Consider the following 14,574-nt stretch of genomic DNA (forward strand, 5'->3'; position numbering starts at 1 on the left):
AATGTGTAGCATAGGTTTTGTAATTGCAAAACCCAAAGTAACAGCTATGACAAAAAATGCAGTTGAAATCTCCTCACTTTATCATCTTCTGTTAAACCCCACAAAAATCCTTTAATTCCCAGGTGCCCATAGAAAGACAAGAGAACCGTGAGCGCCTAGAGAAGCTGCAGGCTCAGCTGAGGTGGAGCGGCTTCTCCGGGATTCAGCAGCTTTTGTTGAAGGGTTTCACATCCCAGGCCACCCTGGACCTAACCTTACAGCTCTTCTGTCAGATCACACCCGTCTCCCGTGTGCCTGTCGTCGACAGCTCACAGTCTATAGGTAAAATGGTGGACAACACAACGCAACACAACACCAACAACTTTGAACCTGCGTTGTTCATATCATCAGTGATACAGTGTGTTGTTTGTATTTACACTGGCTCAACCTGTTTCCTCTGGGCAGGTTTCCCTCTGAACGTGTTGTGTCTGCTGCCTCACCTGGTGCAACACTTTGGCCATCCAAATCAGTTTTGTAAGGAAAGTGCTGAGAGGATCGCACAGGTACAAGCAATTGCTTTACTTTAGCTCAGTCTAGTATTGGGGTATCTTTATGATTTAGAGAATGATATTCTTCTTAATTTCTTCTGCTGCTCTCCTTCACGCTCTCTGTGTTTGTCCGTCAGGTGTGTTTGGTGGAGAAGAACACAAAGCTTTCCCACTTGGCTCACGTGATGACTCTCTATAAGACGCGATCCTATACGCGGGACCCTTTTTCTTGGGTCAGTGTGGTCTGTCGCTACCTCCATGAGGCTTTCTCTGACATCACTTTGAGCATGGTCACCTATATGGCTGAGGTAAGTGTTCATCACTTGTATTGCAATTGCCATTCTGCCATTGACGTGGTACATTTTTTGAACCCATACTTTGTCACATGCTGTGTTTCCTCTTCACCTCATAGCTCCTGGATAAAGGCCTTCCCAGTATGCAGCAGTCTCTCCTCCAGATCATCTACTGCCTGCTCAGTCACATGGATCTGACCGCTGTTCAAGTCAAACAGTTCAATGCTGACGTCATGAAAACTATTGAGAAGTTTGTCCAGGTAGCTAAAGCTCATTCCACGACTGCCCCGCGTGTTTAAGTATGTATTTATTTACACTCTTTCTAACACAGTTGTGTTTGACATGTGATCCCACAGACGATACACTGGAAGGACGCTTTGAATATTTTAAAGCTGGTGGTGTCACGTTCTGCCAGCCTAGTTCATCCGGTGTATGGCCACTCGCAAGGTGACCTGTCCAACTTGGAGGTCAGCAGGGTGTGGGACGGCTCAGCCAAGGCTCTGCCGGGGAAAACGCTGGACTTTACTTTTGACATCTCTGAGGTGAGGAAGCAATGAAAAGAAAATGTGAAATAAGACCGGATTTACATGAGCTAAATGCTTGTGATATTTCTTGACAGACTCCAGTGATTGGGCGACGGTTCGATGAGCTCCAGGGTTCAGGGGGCAGGGAGGGAAAGGCCAGAGCCATGGCTGTGACTCGCAGTACTTCCTCCACTTCCTCCGGATCCAACTCCAACACCATCTTAGTGCCCGTCAGCTGGAAGCGACCACAGTCATCGCAGGTAAAATTAGACTCTGCTTTTATTGCCATCAAGTGAAAATTGCAGACCTGTCACTGACCTACCTAACATATATTTAACACCAACAGGTGTGAGTGGTACTTGGCATTTAAACTAGTTACACTGTAACTGATTTATACAGTGAATAACATACCAACATCTACCCTTTTTTGGCATCAAATCATACAAGGTTTATGCCTTACTTAAATAACACAAACAAGCATAAACTATGTCAGATTGTGTGATTGTTTATGTAAATGGAACTCATATGATTTACGGATGATTTAAACATTTGAAGCAGGTTAAAAGCAGCTGGAGCCAAGAACATGGAGATTTAATGTCTTGCTCTTTTCCTCCCTCATACAGAAAAGAACCAGGGAGAAGCTGGTAAATGTTTTGTCTCTTTGCGGACAAGAAGTCGGACTCACTAAGAACCCATCTGTAAGCTACGTCCCATCACTTGTTTAAAACAATGCTACTACTCATTCACTTGTACTTATTTTAATATGAACATCTTTGTTGATTTTCCCCATCAGGTGATCTTCTCGTCATGTGGCGACCTGGATATGATGGAGGTGCGGGAGAGCGGCGTGTCCTCAGAGGAGGGTGGAACCAGGGACGACACGCTCGAAGACACTGCCAGTGAGCAGCAGTTTAGGGTTTTCAGAGACTTTGACTTCCTGGACGTGGAGCTGGAGGATGGAGAGGTGACATTGATTTATCACTCATGCTTATTTCCATTAAATATAGTGATAAGTGTCTCTTTTCCTCCATTTTTTTGTTACCTCTATTGTGTGTGTGTGTCACTTTTTCTGCCTGTTCTTTCTTTAACGTAAATATGTTTGAAATGTATTTCCCTGCTCCTCACCCCATGTCTCTCTCTCTGTCTAACTCTGTGTCTCTCTCTCTTCCCCTTGCTACCTAGGAGCTCCAGGTAAGGTGTCTCATACTGAGTACTTACATTAGCTTGTATCCGTGCTTTGGTGTTGCTGGCTCTTTTGTTTCCCACTGGAAAATGTGTTGATACTGCTTCATTTTGCTCTCACAGCTTGGTTGCAAAACTACATTTCTGACTCAATGATACTGTAAAGGGGGTAAAAAGGATGATGTTATGATGGTGACTCCAAGCAGCTTTTTCCAGCATATTTCCATGCCATGAATAACAGTTAATTAATTGTGCATTGTGCTCGTCGTCAGGCGCTCTTACACGGCAACCATTCATTCATTTATCTTGAATGTTCACATGAAAATGTTTCCCTCACAGCAGTAACAGTGACTCCAAATTATGTCCTTTGCCCCTGTGTTCTCTTGTGTATGGTGTGTGTTTGATCCAGGGCGAGACCATTGATAACTTTAACTGGGGCGTGCGTCGGCGATCTCTGGACAGCACAGAGTTGGGTGACCTGTTAGAGGAGAGCCAGCACTCGGGCAGCACCCCCAGCCTGGGTCACGAGGACCCTCACGATTCAGATGAGTCGTCGGAGGAGGAAGAGTCTTCAACGAGCCAGAGTCTCTCTCACTCTCAGCTCGTGAGTACCCTGGATGAAAATACAAAGACGCACCCCACAAAAAAGTTTCAGAAGTAATTATTTCTGGTCAAATAACCCAGACTTTCAGCAGTTTGACGAGATTGATACTTCTCGCCTCCGCCCACCCAAACACTCTCTCAGTCAGGTCTGATAGTATTGCCTGACGGAGCAACATTTTGTAACATGAAGGACACGGCTTACAAATACACTTACATCATTTCTGTAGACTAAATACAGGTGGAAGGATAAGATAAAAAACAACAAAAATCACCAAACAAATGATTTGACAGAATAAGTCACAGTTTAATTTAATTTGCCTCTTCTGTTTCCAGACGAACCCTTCTCCATCAGAGGAGACAATTCACACCGATTCCTTATCCACTTCATACGACACATCTGCCGACCCGCTCTCCCTGAGTGCCATCACACTAGGCCACGCAGCCCTCCACGATGACCACATTGGCCTACATGTGAGTAAAACATCTTTAGTAAATAATATTTTGTACTAGCTGGGTATTCAATGACGCCATATGTCCTGTAGCACTTAGACCTGGACTCAAAGCAAAACCACACCACATGACCGGGAAGATAAACAGATAGAGTCTCTAAATTATTGTATCGTACTGACTCAGGAAAATCCTTTTGTCTCCATAGGGGAGAATATGTGGCGAGGACGAGGACACTCAGGTCCAGGATGATGAGCTCTCACTGAGCGCCAATGAGGTTCCTCAAGGCTCAGACTGCGGCGAGAGCTTCACCCTGGAGCTGCCGGGGCAGCAGCTGCAAGACCAGCTGCCCAACCTGGACCACAGGATCAATCCAGATTACTGCCAACCACCGCTGGACTTTCTAGACCCCAACTGTCTGCCCAGGTGAATGTGACAGATGGGAGTATAGAACAGAACAAATGCAGTACAATGGAATATTGTTTCACTGGAAGGCAGAAATTGACGGACAATGGGATTACGTCTGCTGTAAACACATATTAAACTACTGCTACACTTTATTATTATTTTTTTATTATAATTATTCCTATTAAATCAACCCTGGTAACCTTGGTCCATGTGGTGCATTTGTTATATTTCTGCTAATTCTTGCCAAATAAAATCAGATCAAAAGAAGTAATCACTCGATTGTGTTCATGTAAGCACACGACATAGCCGGGCACTTGATTTGGATATAAAAACCCTCTTTTAGGGGAAAGGTATCAAAGTCTTTTTTTCTTTGTGCCCCCGTTTCTTTCTCATTTCTGTGGTGGCAGCTTACGTGATGATGTAGATGACTTGGAAGACCTTGGTTTTCCTCCTCCCCCCTCTCCATTTTTCTCCGCCATCTTGGCAGCCTTCCAACCCACAGTGTGTGACGACGCCGAGGAGGCATGGCGCTGTCACATCAACCAACTTGTGACCGACTCGGACGGGTCCTGCGCCGTCTACACTTTTCAAGTCTTCTCGTCTCTCTTTAAGGTAACGCACTGGAACTGTTTATCAAATACAGCTATAGTTTGTCACTATATGGCTTTTAATGCGTTTATCTAAACATCCTCTCAAATAGAACATCCAGGGTAAATTTTGCACCCTGACGACTGATGTTGCCACTTACCTTGGCGAGGGCCTGAGGGGCATAGGATCCAAGTTCCTCAGGTCCTCACAGATGCTCACGACATGCTCAGATTGCCCCACAATCTACATTGATGCTGACACGGTGAGTGTTTTCGTCATAGCGATGATTGTACAAGGTCACGGTGGTTGGTCACCTCACTAAGTTTCCACCGCCTCCATTTCCTTTGTTGGTTTCTAGATCATGTCCTATGGTCTCCTTGAGAAGATGAAGTTCAGTGCACTGGAGCTGCAGGAATACCTGGATACCTACAGCACCAAAGAGGAAGCTGCTGTAGTTGTACGTGATCCATTCAGAAGCAAAATGTTCTTATACCGTGTATGCCTGTAGGCTCACGAACAAACTTCATCTTCCCCCAATCCTTGTTATCTTTTCCTTCAGTGGTTGAGGAACTGTAAGGACACGTTTCCCAGGTGTCCCGGGGACAGCGTGGTCACCTGCCAGCCTGGAGACTCAGAGGAGAAGGTACACACACACACACAAAACGTATTCACTTTAACAAACATAATGGCAGGAACTCAAAAGCAAACTCACTCTATATACGTGTAACTTCTTCACCTTTGCTTCACATTTCAGTTTCTCTTTGCCACTTTGCTCCTGTGTGATTTTGTCACTCTGAACGATTTTTGCTCTCGTCGCATGTTGTGCTGTGTTTTTCTATTTCATTATTCAGACTGAGAACTAACTAAAATGTACAGTTTGTGCCTAATTCTTGGTAGCTGGATTGTGAACAGTCGTGTTGGTTTATACTGTGCTGTGCATGTGTTTGATTGACGCTTTGTCTTCCTCTCACCTTACTCTGACGCCCTAACACGTTCTCTCGCTGTCTAGCAAATGGAATCTCTTGCAGTAAGTTCTCTTACGAGTTTCTTCTCTTCACTGCCTTTTTGATAAACGATAAACTGCTCAGTCGACTGTGCACAGGACACCCGTGCATTGATAGTCCTTTGCATGTGCACATGTGCGTTACCGTGCCTGTACTAAATCTGACTCTGTTCCTTTTCGCCGATGTTTTCTAGCAACTGGAGCTTTGTCAGAGGCTCTACAAGCTGCACTTCCAGCTTCTCCTACTCTTCCAGTCCTACTGCTCGCTCATTGGCCAAGTCCATGCCATCAGCTCTGTGCCTGAGGTGAGCCAAGTCATGCTAAAGATTTTTACCACAGCAGGATCTGTAATTAGGTGCCTGCTGCTGCAAGGCATACTAGTCAGAACCCTAGGGTTCTCACTAGAATGCATTGCAAAGCAAGCATCTATTGATATTCCTACGCGTTTCTTCTTCTTATTCTCGCGTCCGCCTGTTTTTTGCCGCGCTACTCCTCCCGCAGCTTTGAGAAAACCCAACACAAGTTACATCAAAACGTGCGCCTTGACCGGGAATGGTGTACTATGACTTTTCTAAGACTTTCGCGTAACCATGGCGACAGAAATCGCAAAAATTTAAAATAATTTCCACTCACACAATAATGGGAAACGACCAAAAACCAAGCCCACTTTGGAGCATCACAGTGTCGTCATACTTTAACGCGGAAACGTGGTTGGAACTTTAAACGGGTCACAAGACTTGGGACTTTTCTGACCTAAGTCAAAGTTTTGATACATGTTACGGTTTTTAAACAATCGCAGTTTACGTTTTGTACTTTTTTTTTTTACGTTTTCAGATTTTATAATGGGTGTTTGAGTGGTGTGTAGGCGGCAGCTAGAGTGGCACACTCTAGCGAGAACCAGCAAAATAATCACCAAAAATTTCTAAACAAACTCCTCTCCTGCCCACAATTTCCAACCTACACGGACAAATTTTACATCAAAACGTTGCCATGGGTGTCGTGTAACCCTGTGTGTGTTTTCATGTTCATATGACTTGTAGTTATTCTTAAAATCACCTCAAAGCGCAGACAACTCGGGTCAAAGCTCCCATAGGCTCCCATGTTAAAATATCTGCTTTTGGGTTTTGGAAAAATCAAGACGAGGGTGATTTTAAAACTGTGATTACTCTGTCAATTCACGTCCGTTTGTCACCAATTAAAATGTGGGAGTTGCCGAAAGCCTCCTGACGCTCACAAACCAAAAATTTTATCTCTATCATCAACCGTTACAACTTTAAAACATGCTGTTTTCTCTGCTTTCTCTGCTGGTTTTGGAGAGATAGAGACAGGTGTGTGTGTGCGTGTGTGCGCGTGTGTGTGCGTGCGCGTGTGTAAGGAGCAGAGGGGACTTTGGGAGGGGCTTGTCAGTCTCTCTGTATTCTTCCACCCAAAACTTTGACGTCTAACTCCTCCCACAGTTTTGAGAAAACCCCCACACATGTTATATCAAAACGTGCGGCTCGACCGGGACTTGTGTGCTATGACTTTTCTAAGCGTTTCAAGTAACCATGGCGACAAAAATCGCAAAAAACGGCCATATAACTTTCACATGCCGCAAGAACTGCAGGCACCCTCGAAATTTCGGCACGGAATTGCCGATCTAGTTGCTTCTGCTTTGTATATGCGACAAGATACATCTGTAAACACAGGGAGCAAAAAGTGAAATATTTGCTTGTCATTGTCTTGTATCAAAACAACACTGCCAACATTTCTTCAAAAGCATTTTTGAATAGAGCCATGATAGCTCAGAAGTCATCATGTGGTCAGGTCCCTTTTAAAACGTCTTAAAAGACATTGAATTCATGAATCTAGAAACGAGGCCTAATTAGTATTAAAATGTCTTAAACCCCACTTTCAAAAGAAAATGTGAGCACATAGGAAGTAGGCTTTTTTTGTAAGTGAAAATATCTAAAATTGGTAATTGGTTACGGTTAAAAAATATAACGGTTTATAATAAATAAATATTTGCAGTAACATCATGCAGATTAGGACAGTGGAACAGTTTTGGGCCAGGATGTCACAATACCAACACCGGGAAGTAGTTTGCACTGGACCAAAAAGTCATGTTTTATGTTGAAATTAACATTTGGGCAAAGTTGTCCCTAACTAATATGTTTTGGGCAGCTTTGTTGTTGTTGTGTATTGTGAAATTGGTCTTAAATTTCACTCACAAGTGGCATTTAAAAAGTCTGAATTCCAATTGCCTTAAGCTGTAGGAACCCTGTAAAGACAAGAAGAGTTACGACAACATTTTGTGTGGACCTTGTGTATTGAATCAAACAATAAAAATGCACTTTTGGTATTATGAAAAAGGTTCTTATACACACACACACACACACACACACTCAACCACCATCTGTTTCCCCTTCCCACCCTGTAGCTGCTGAACATGTCTCGGGAGCTCACTGATCTGAAGACCAGCCTGCAGGCGGCGGAGGCAGCTGTGGCCAGTGACCTGGAGCACAAACTCCTGGCCCACACTCACGCACACGCCACCCAGGTCGCAGCCATGGTGGTGCCCAGCTTCCCGACCTCCGAGGCAGCCGTGCAGGCCATACTGGAGTGCCTTAAGAACCACGAGTTCACCAAAGCTGTGCGCTATATCCAGGAGTGCAGGTGAGTTCAGTTCAGTTCAGTTGTGTCTGTTCAATTGGCTACATATGATATGTGTGAATGTGAAAGCTGCAGTTACCCATACTAATGCAGGACCCACACCTGTAGTTTTTATCCAAACACCACCAAAGTTGGCACTGCACACACTGGTGTCCTTAGTAAGTTACCTGCCAAATGTGAACTGTTGGACAGTTACAGTTTACAGCTCATTTATTTTTATTTAATTCATTTTAACTTTCAGGAGGCAGTGGCCCACTGGAGTGTTTGGTGGCAGCTCAGAGACCGAGGTCCAGACCCTGCTCAACATCTATTTCCGACACCAGACGCTGGGTCAGACGGGCACCATTGCCTTGGTCGGTTCCCGCCAGGACCTCAGCCTGATTTGCTCCAAGCTGTTGGAGCTCAACGGGGAGATCCGCGACATGATCCGCCGCGCTCAGGGTTACCGGGTCGTCACAACCTACCTCCCCGACTCCAGCGTCTCGGGGACCAGTCTCTGACAGGACTTCAGGAGCTCCCCGCCCCCTCCTTCCCCACCCTTACTTCACCCATCACTGACCCTTTCAAAACCACCTCCACATCACATGGTCCCCTCTCTGGCAGAGGAGCCTCAGCACCCACATACCTGGCCATTGCCTCCTCCTGTGTGTCTGCTGCCGCGGTTACACACCTCCAGGCAGACACCTGCCTACCGCTCTGCCCAACACTAGAACCAGAACCGCATTTCGACCACGAGGCAGACCTCTCTCTGCTCTCCTCGTCCTCCACTGCAGACTCAGATGCCTCTTGGCTCGATTTTCCCAAACCCCCAGATCTGTTTGCGGCGCATAGTTGCTCAACTACTCCAGGCCAACCAGATTATAGGAATAATTTAATAAGTAATCCTCATGAGAATACTGATATTCACTGTCCCCATAGAGGACGTTCATCACACAGTCCCTCGCTGTCGCGTTTACACGGCAACAAAAAGTTCATATCATGTCTGCCATCTGACACACTGATGACCGTATCATCAGAGTCGACCTTACTCACACATCACGACACAAACACATCACCCGTGCCTCCTCCGGGCTTCCATCTCCCACATTTCCCCCAATCTCCATACAAGCACTCAATCCCATCACGTGTTATAGCCTCAGGCCGTAACACAGTCCTAACCCACGGCCCTGCCCCGTCACCACGTCCTCCTCCCCCTCCTCCTCCTCCTCCTCCCTGTCCCACCGGTCCAGGAGCGGCCACAGCATGGGGTTGCTGCTGCTCCCTTGGTGGAGCTGCTACGCCCTTGTCTCGCTACCTGGGAAAGGTGGGGCATGCCGCTCTCCCGCTATTAAAAGTTGGGGGGCTCCTGAAAGCTGAACCGTCAGACGTCCAGACGTGAGATGTCTCACCATTGACAGAGGAACTTAAGAGCTTAAGAACCAAACACGAAAAAAGGTCACTTGTTTGTGAACAACTGAGATCTTTGTATGTGAAAAGAAGAAGGCAATATGGCAGAGAGATCTGAAAAATGGTGAATCACGGCCCTAGTGTAATGGGATGAATCACCGAAAACCACTGGATACAACAAATCACTGTATGCTGACAAAGATGACCTGATGTGACACTATCACGAGCATGAGCTTCGCTTCACAGCACCATGTAAAAAAATTGATGTTGCTTCTCGTTCGAGTCCTGCTCGGCGGTCAGTCATCCATCAGCAAGCCGATCTCCCCTGCTTTGATTTTTCACTCAGCTCCGCCGAGGAACTCGAGAACCTGATTGAACTTGATTGACTGACGCTGTCTCTTTCGGCAGCGAGGACCTAAGTGTGCTGGTTGCATCACCAGAGACAGAGAGGAAACTACCTTTGACGCGACATGACATCACTGGTACGCTTTTCACTATTGCACTAAATGGAGTTTTGACGTTACGGAGAGTCAGTTCTGTTACTGTGTTGTTACTGTGAAGGGAAAGGCCCCCGTCGCATTTCCTGAAACAGAAAATCTGGAGTCGCGTTTCTCTCCTGTCGTCCACTGTTTTGACAACCTGTGCAATGCATGACCCAGCTGAATGCAATATCTACTGTACACCCGTGCCCCCCCCCCTTTTTTTGCTCCTTCAAGGTCTGCCCACTTCGGGACTGACGGAAAGACTGATCGAGACAGAGCGGATGCAGAATACGAGAGTTATTCCCTACGCTGCCCCGTCGCTCTGTTTATATTCCGTGTCAGTGAACCAGCTTGCCCTTCTCGCTGCTGTCGTGAACCTTGGTGGACTAATAATGCCCTTAATTGTGCGGCACACACTACTCCGTGGCTAGTTGTAGCATCGTTAGCGAGCGTGCACTCTGTATATTTGTCACTGTCCGACACTGTAACACTTTGACCCCTATTATGTGTTCACATGCCAAGAGGATGGTGCATGTATACGCGCAGATATTTTGTCAAGTCTGTATAGTGTTAATAGTTAGACACACAACCATAGTTAGCATATGTTTGTGTGGTTTGTAGTTACTTTTAACCCGTAAAGGGAATGCTGACATTCAGCACTCTTTGTGGATGTTCAAAACAAAACTTGTGCTACTACTGAAGTTGAACACTTCCCCGTCGTCAGCTCTTTCTGTGACTCTCCCCTTGTTCCCCCGCCGTACAAATGTCTTTTCCTATTTATATCCGATCAGCTATGAATCACTCATTTGACTTAGGTTTTATATCGATGTTTGTCCTCTGAACTCAAACTGCCATGCATGCATCTTCTGTGTACTGTATGGAGTGTTGGAAATAATATTTATTAGTCTAAAAGATGTGTTTGTATGAGGTGTAAAAGGGAGCTTTAAGCTCACGCGGGTATGTCCCCCCCCCCCCACCTCCGTGTGGGAGACTGTGCGTGTGCATGCCAAACATGAAATTGCACATTTTTAAAGCTTTTTAGATAAAGACTAGTTGTTTTTTTGTTCCATCATGTAAATACTTTTACAGCCTTTGTGAAGTTGTTCTTTTGAGTTGATGCTCTGTACAAGTCGGTGTCAAAGTAAAGACATGTCAACCATTTTATTGGTGTGTTTCACTCAGAATCCTCACGTCACATCTGCACATTTGATGTCTTTGCTTTTAATCACCAACACAATTTCTCAGTAAAAAAGGTCAGGGTTTTGTTTTTCAGGACACATTTAAGTCAAATCTACAGGTGTCAAGTTCTTCAAAGGTTTGTGCCAAAGTTAACACATCAAGATCTTTGATTAACACTCAATATCTACAAATATTTACATTTAAAAAAGAAAAAGAAAAAAGTGCAATTTAAGTTCATTCTTTATTTATTTATGCAAGAAGTTTCCATGTAAAGTTATGCTCCAGGAATGATGCAGGGGGAAACAAAGACAGTCCTTTTGAGATTCAGCCACTTCTCAACTCTGTTACTGGAGGCTGCTTCCATTTACGACATGTACACGTGCTACATGTGGGCTGAAGAGGTTCATTCAGGAATTTGGCAACTACCAACAGCCCCTGGAGCTCAGACGATGTATTTGAAGCTGTAGGTGGCGTCGCAGGACAGTCTCATGCACTTGCAGCGACAACACAGGTCCTGGCGGTGAGGCCTCTTCATGTTTATGTGCCTCTGCTTCTTCTCACAGCTGCAGGACGTCTGAGAGCAACCCTGAGACCACAAGGAGGCGACAGTTTGGGTATATGTTGTGCCAAAAAAGGCCCTAGAAAGTCAAATATATATAAAAAAAACCTTGCAGGTACCTTGCAGATGATTGGCTCCACTCTGTAGGGGTTAAACCCCACCTGACACTTCCGGCAGAGCTGCTTGTAATACACCTGACAAGATGGAAATGACTCAGAATTAGCATTATGAACACAAACATGGAGGTAGTGGTTGTTAATCATACCCCGGATCACTTCCTTACCTTACTGGTACCAGAGATGCACCATACATAAGCACTCTCCCACCGGATGTTGCACTTCTTGCAGTGGAAAAAGCCATACCTCTGCTCCAGGAACTAAAAAGGGAAACCGATTTTTACCGAGTCTCACTTGTTTTAGAGACTTTGTGCCAGATGATATTAGGTTAAACTATTTGGCATAGATGTCAAACTAGAGCTGCAGAGAACTGGAACAGGGATAACCTGACTTTCAATGGGCACAAAAGCTCCAGGATTACTCTTACATTTTCTACTTTAATCAATTTATTTCTGACATCTATCGCAATAATTATCGACATGACTGGACCTGTATCGATCGAGATACACGATAATATAATATTTTTGTTCCAAGCTGGTCTTAATTCAGGAGGAGGGGTGAGTTATAAGAAACCCACCTGAAAATGTGAACCCTTTGAAGACTGGCGGGACGTTGTGTTCAAGTCCTTCACCGTGTCTTCACCACTGTGTTCCGCTGCAGCATCTTTGTCAGACTCCGTCTGTTCGGCTGCTTCAGCTTCGTCTTCACTTCCACCGTCGTCGTCGTCGAGTTTCTTCAGGAAAAGCCTCCGGTCAAACACGGGAGAGTAGATGGACACGGGCCTCAGGAAGCGCAGGTGGCTCACCTGCGGCGGCGGTGTCTCGTACTGTGACCTCCCGCTGGACACGGACAGGTCCGGGCTCTCCGGGGACTTCGCGGACACGGGGAGCTCGTTCTCCAGGCCGAACAGCGTCTTGGGACCCAGCGAGCACTGAACGACTTTATCCACTTTGGCGTTCACCTGCACTCCGCACTCTCTGGTGTTCGCTCGCTTCAGTGGCGGAGGTAACCCGGGGTTGACCTGGGACAGAATGACCTTGCAGAGCTCCAGGTAGTTGAGGCCATTCGGGGTCATGAAGCGGCCCTCCCGCTTCCCCCAGCTGGTACCCGGAGGCGGCGGGGCGCAGGCCGGGTTACCGTAAACGTTGAATGGAGGAAACGTGGTCAGGAATCCCTCCATCCTGGAGCCATGAAACCAGTCCAAGTTCTTCCTTGTTGAGATTTATATGGCCGACATTTGCACCACTAATTAGGTAATTAGGAACAGGGCTTGCAAGTTCCAAATGGTCTGCCATTTAAAAACAACATAGGGAATATCCAAGTTCTATAGTTTAACCCAGAGTTTCCCAAACCTCAGAGGTTTGAGGCTTATTCTGAATCTCATGCACATATACACTGGCAATATTTCTACTCGATTATAGTTGATTATTTTAGTCAGTAAAAAGTAGCAAAAGGTCACAATTTGGTAAACAGGGGACTTATTTTGGCCCAGTCAGGGGCCCACCTGAGAAACCGAGGGCCCGCCAGTGAGTTGTGCTCCACCATTTGGGAAACACTGGTTTAAAAATGATGATACTGAACAAACAGTTCCCTCAGTGTTTGCATTGCAGTTCATAAAAGGTCATGTTAAATGCCTTTTTAATGTTTTCTGGGTCATTTTCAAATGAGAAAGTAATTAGTTTAATGTTTAACTCGGGCAGTTTAATGTGAATATAACATCTTAATTTGACTTAAATGTTCTGCCATTTTCTGCACCATAAGTTATCATCAATCTAAATCTTATTCAATCATTCAGAAGCATTAAACCCATGTTTCATATACAGTTTTATTTGTATAGCCCAAATTAACCAATCACAGTTTGTCTCTGAGGGCCTGACATTATTCTGTACATAGTTCATGTAAGAAGCAACTGGAGAAACCAGAGGCAATCAATGCAAAGTACTTTTAATTTAATGTAGTACGTTAAATGTGTAGGCCTAATGCAAATGTAAAACATTATATTGGAGCTCCCCCTGCAGTTCATGTTGACTAGACCTCCTTCATAAAAAATGGCAAAGTAATCTTTGATCTATTTTCCTTTTAGAATATCAAGAATATCTGCGTTTCAAAGTCATCTGGAAAAACAGTGCTCCAATCAGTTCTGATTAAAGGAGTGAGGTGAGTAGGGTGAGTAAAGAAAAGGCTCAAAACATTGCTATCTGGGCAAAGGCTGCATGAACATAGAGGTACATTTAACTTAAAATATGAGTATATCATGATGCACAGTTGATTGATTATTATAATGCTTTACACAGAGGGAACTGGGTTTTTGTGGCTTGATTATATATGAGATTATTGTTGCACAAAAAACTGCTCTCAGAATACTAAACTGACAAGTTTATTGCAAAAGACCGAAAATAAGGAACAGCTGTCAGAACTGTAAGATGTTTGCATTTCATTCTCTATAAACACGACTATTTATCGTTTGACTCAGGCTAACGTATTATAATAGAAATCATCGTTTGTCACAGTATTGTGCACATGGCGAGAGTGCATTGCTGAAATTAATGTAAAAATAACTTATTTTACAATAGTAATCTGAAAACATACCTACTATAATCCATAATAAAATCCAATGTACAACAT

At 44.9% G+C, this 14,574-nt stretch overlaps 2 protein-coding genes across 12 annotated transcripts in view; one reads left to right on the forward strand and one right to left on the reverse strand.

The window, feature by feature from the left end:
* The window catches only part of fryb (furry homolog b (Drosophila)), a 52,381-nt gene extending 41,122 nt beyond the window's left edge, over nucleotides 1-11,259 (forward strand). For 6 of the 11 annotated variants that reach the window (XM_044042900.1, XM_044042892.1, XM_044042896.1 and 3 more), the window contains exons 48-67: nucleotides 123-321; nucleotides 445-542; nucleotides 665-835; nucleotides 940-1,080; nucleotides 1,177-1,362; nucleotides 1,440-1,604; nucleotides 1,968-2,042; nucleotides 2,138-2,308; nucleotides 2,527-2,535; nucleotides 2,936-3,130; nucleotides 3,463-3,600; nucleotides 3,785-4,002; nucleotides 4,392-4,596; nucleotides 4,685-4,834; nucleotides 4,931-5,029; nucleotides 5,132-5,215; nucleotides 5,582-5,599; nucleotides 5,770-5,880; nucleotides 7,995-8,230; nucleotides 8,469-11,259. In XM_044042900.1, coding sequence (XP_043898835.1) covers nucleotides 123-321; nucleotides 445-542; nucleotides 665-835; nucleotides 940-1,080; nucleotides 1,177-1,362; nucleotides 1,440-1,604; nucleotides 1,968-2,042; nucleotides 2,138-2,308; nucleotides 2,527-2,535; nucleotides 2,936-3,130; nucleotides 3,463-3,600; nucleotides 3,785-4,002; nucleotides 4,392-4,596; nucleotides 4,685-4,834; nucleotides 4,931-5,029; nucleotides 5,132-5,215; nucleotides 5,582-5,599; nucleotides 5,770-5,880; nucleotides 7,995-8,230; nucleotides 8,469-8,727 — 2,928 coding nt within the window. In that variant the 3' untranslated portion in view covers nucleotides 8,728-11,259. The remainder of the gene's footprint in view (nucleotides 1-122; nucleotides 322-444; nucleotides 543-664; nucleotides 836-939; nucleotides 1,081-1,176; nucleotides 1,363-1,439; nucleotides 1,605-1,967; nucleotides 2,043-2,137; nucleotides 2,309-2,526; nucleotides 2,536-2,935; nucleotides 3,131-3,462; nucleotides 3,601-3,784; nucleotides 4,003-4,391; nucleotides 4,597-4,684; nucleotides 4,835-4,930; nucleotides 5,030-5,131; nucleotides 5,216-5,581; nucleotides 5,600-5,769; nucleotides 5,881-7,994; nucleotides 8,231-8,468) is intronic. The other 5 variants (XM_044042895.1, XM_044042902.1, XM_044042894.1 and 2 more) reach the window with 3 other exon arrangements.
* Nucleotides 11,260-11,496: 237 nt separating this feature from the next.
* Nucleotides 11,497-13,159, reverse strand: zar1l (zygote arrest 1-like). Its single transcript, XM_044042903.1, has 4 exons — nucleotides 12,527-13,159; nucleotides 12,117-12,209; nucleotides 11,953-12,027; nucleotides 11,497-11,860 (listed from the first exon to the last, which is right to left on the reverse strand). Exons 1-4 carry the CDS (start codon nucleotides 13,127-13,129, stop codon nucleotides 11,717-11,719), a joined length of 915 nt encoding a protein of 304 aa, XP_043898838.1. The 5' UTR covers nucleotides 13,130-13,159; the 3' UTR covers nucleotides 11,497-11,716.
* Between the last annotated feature and the right edge of the window lie 1,415 nt (nucleotides 13,160-14,574).

This window comes from Solea senegalensis, linkage group LG13 (assembly GCF_019176455.1).
Source record: "Solea senegalensis isolate Sse05_10M linkage group LG13, IFAPA_SoseM_1, whole genome shotgun sequence".
NCBI lineage: Eukaryota > Metazoa > Chordata > Actinopteri > Pleuronectiformes > Soleidae > Solea > Solea senegalensis.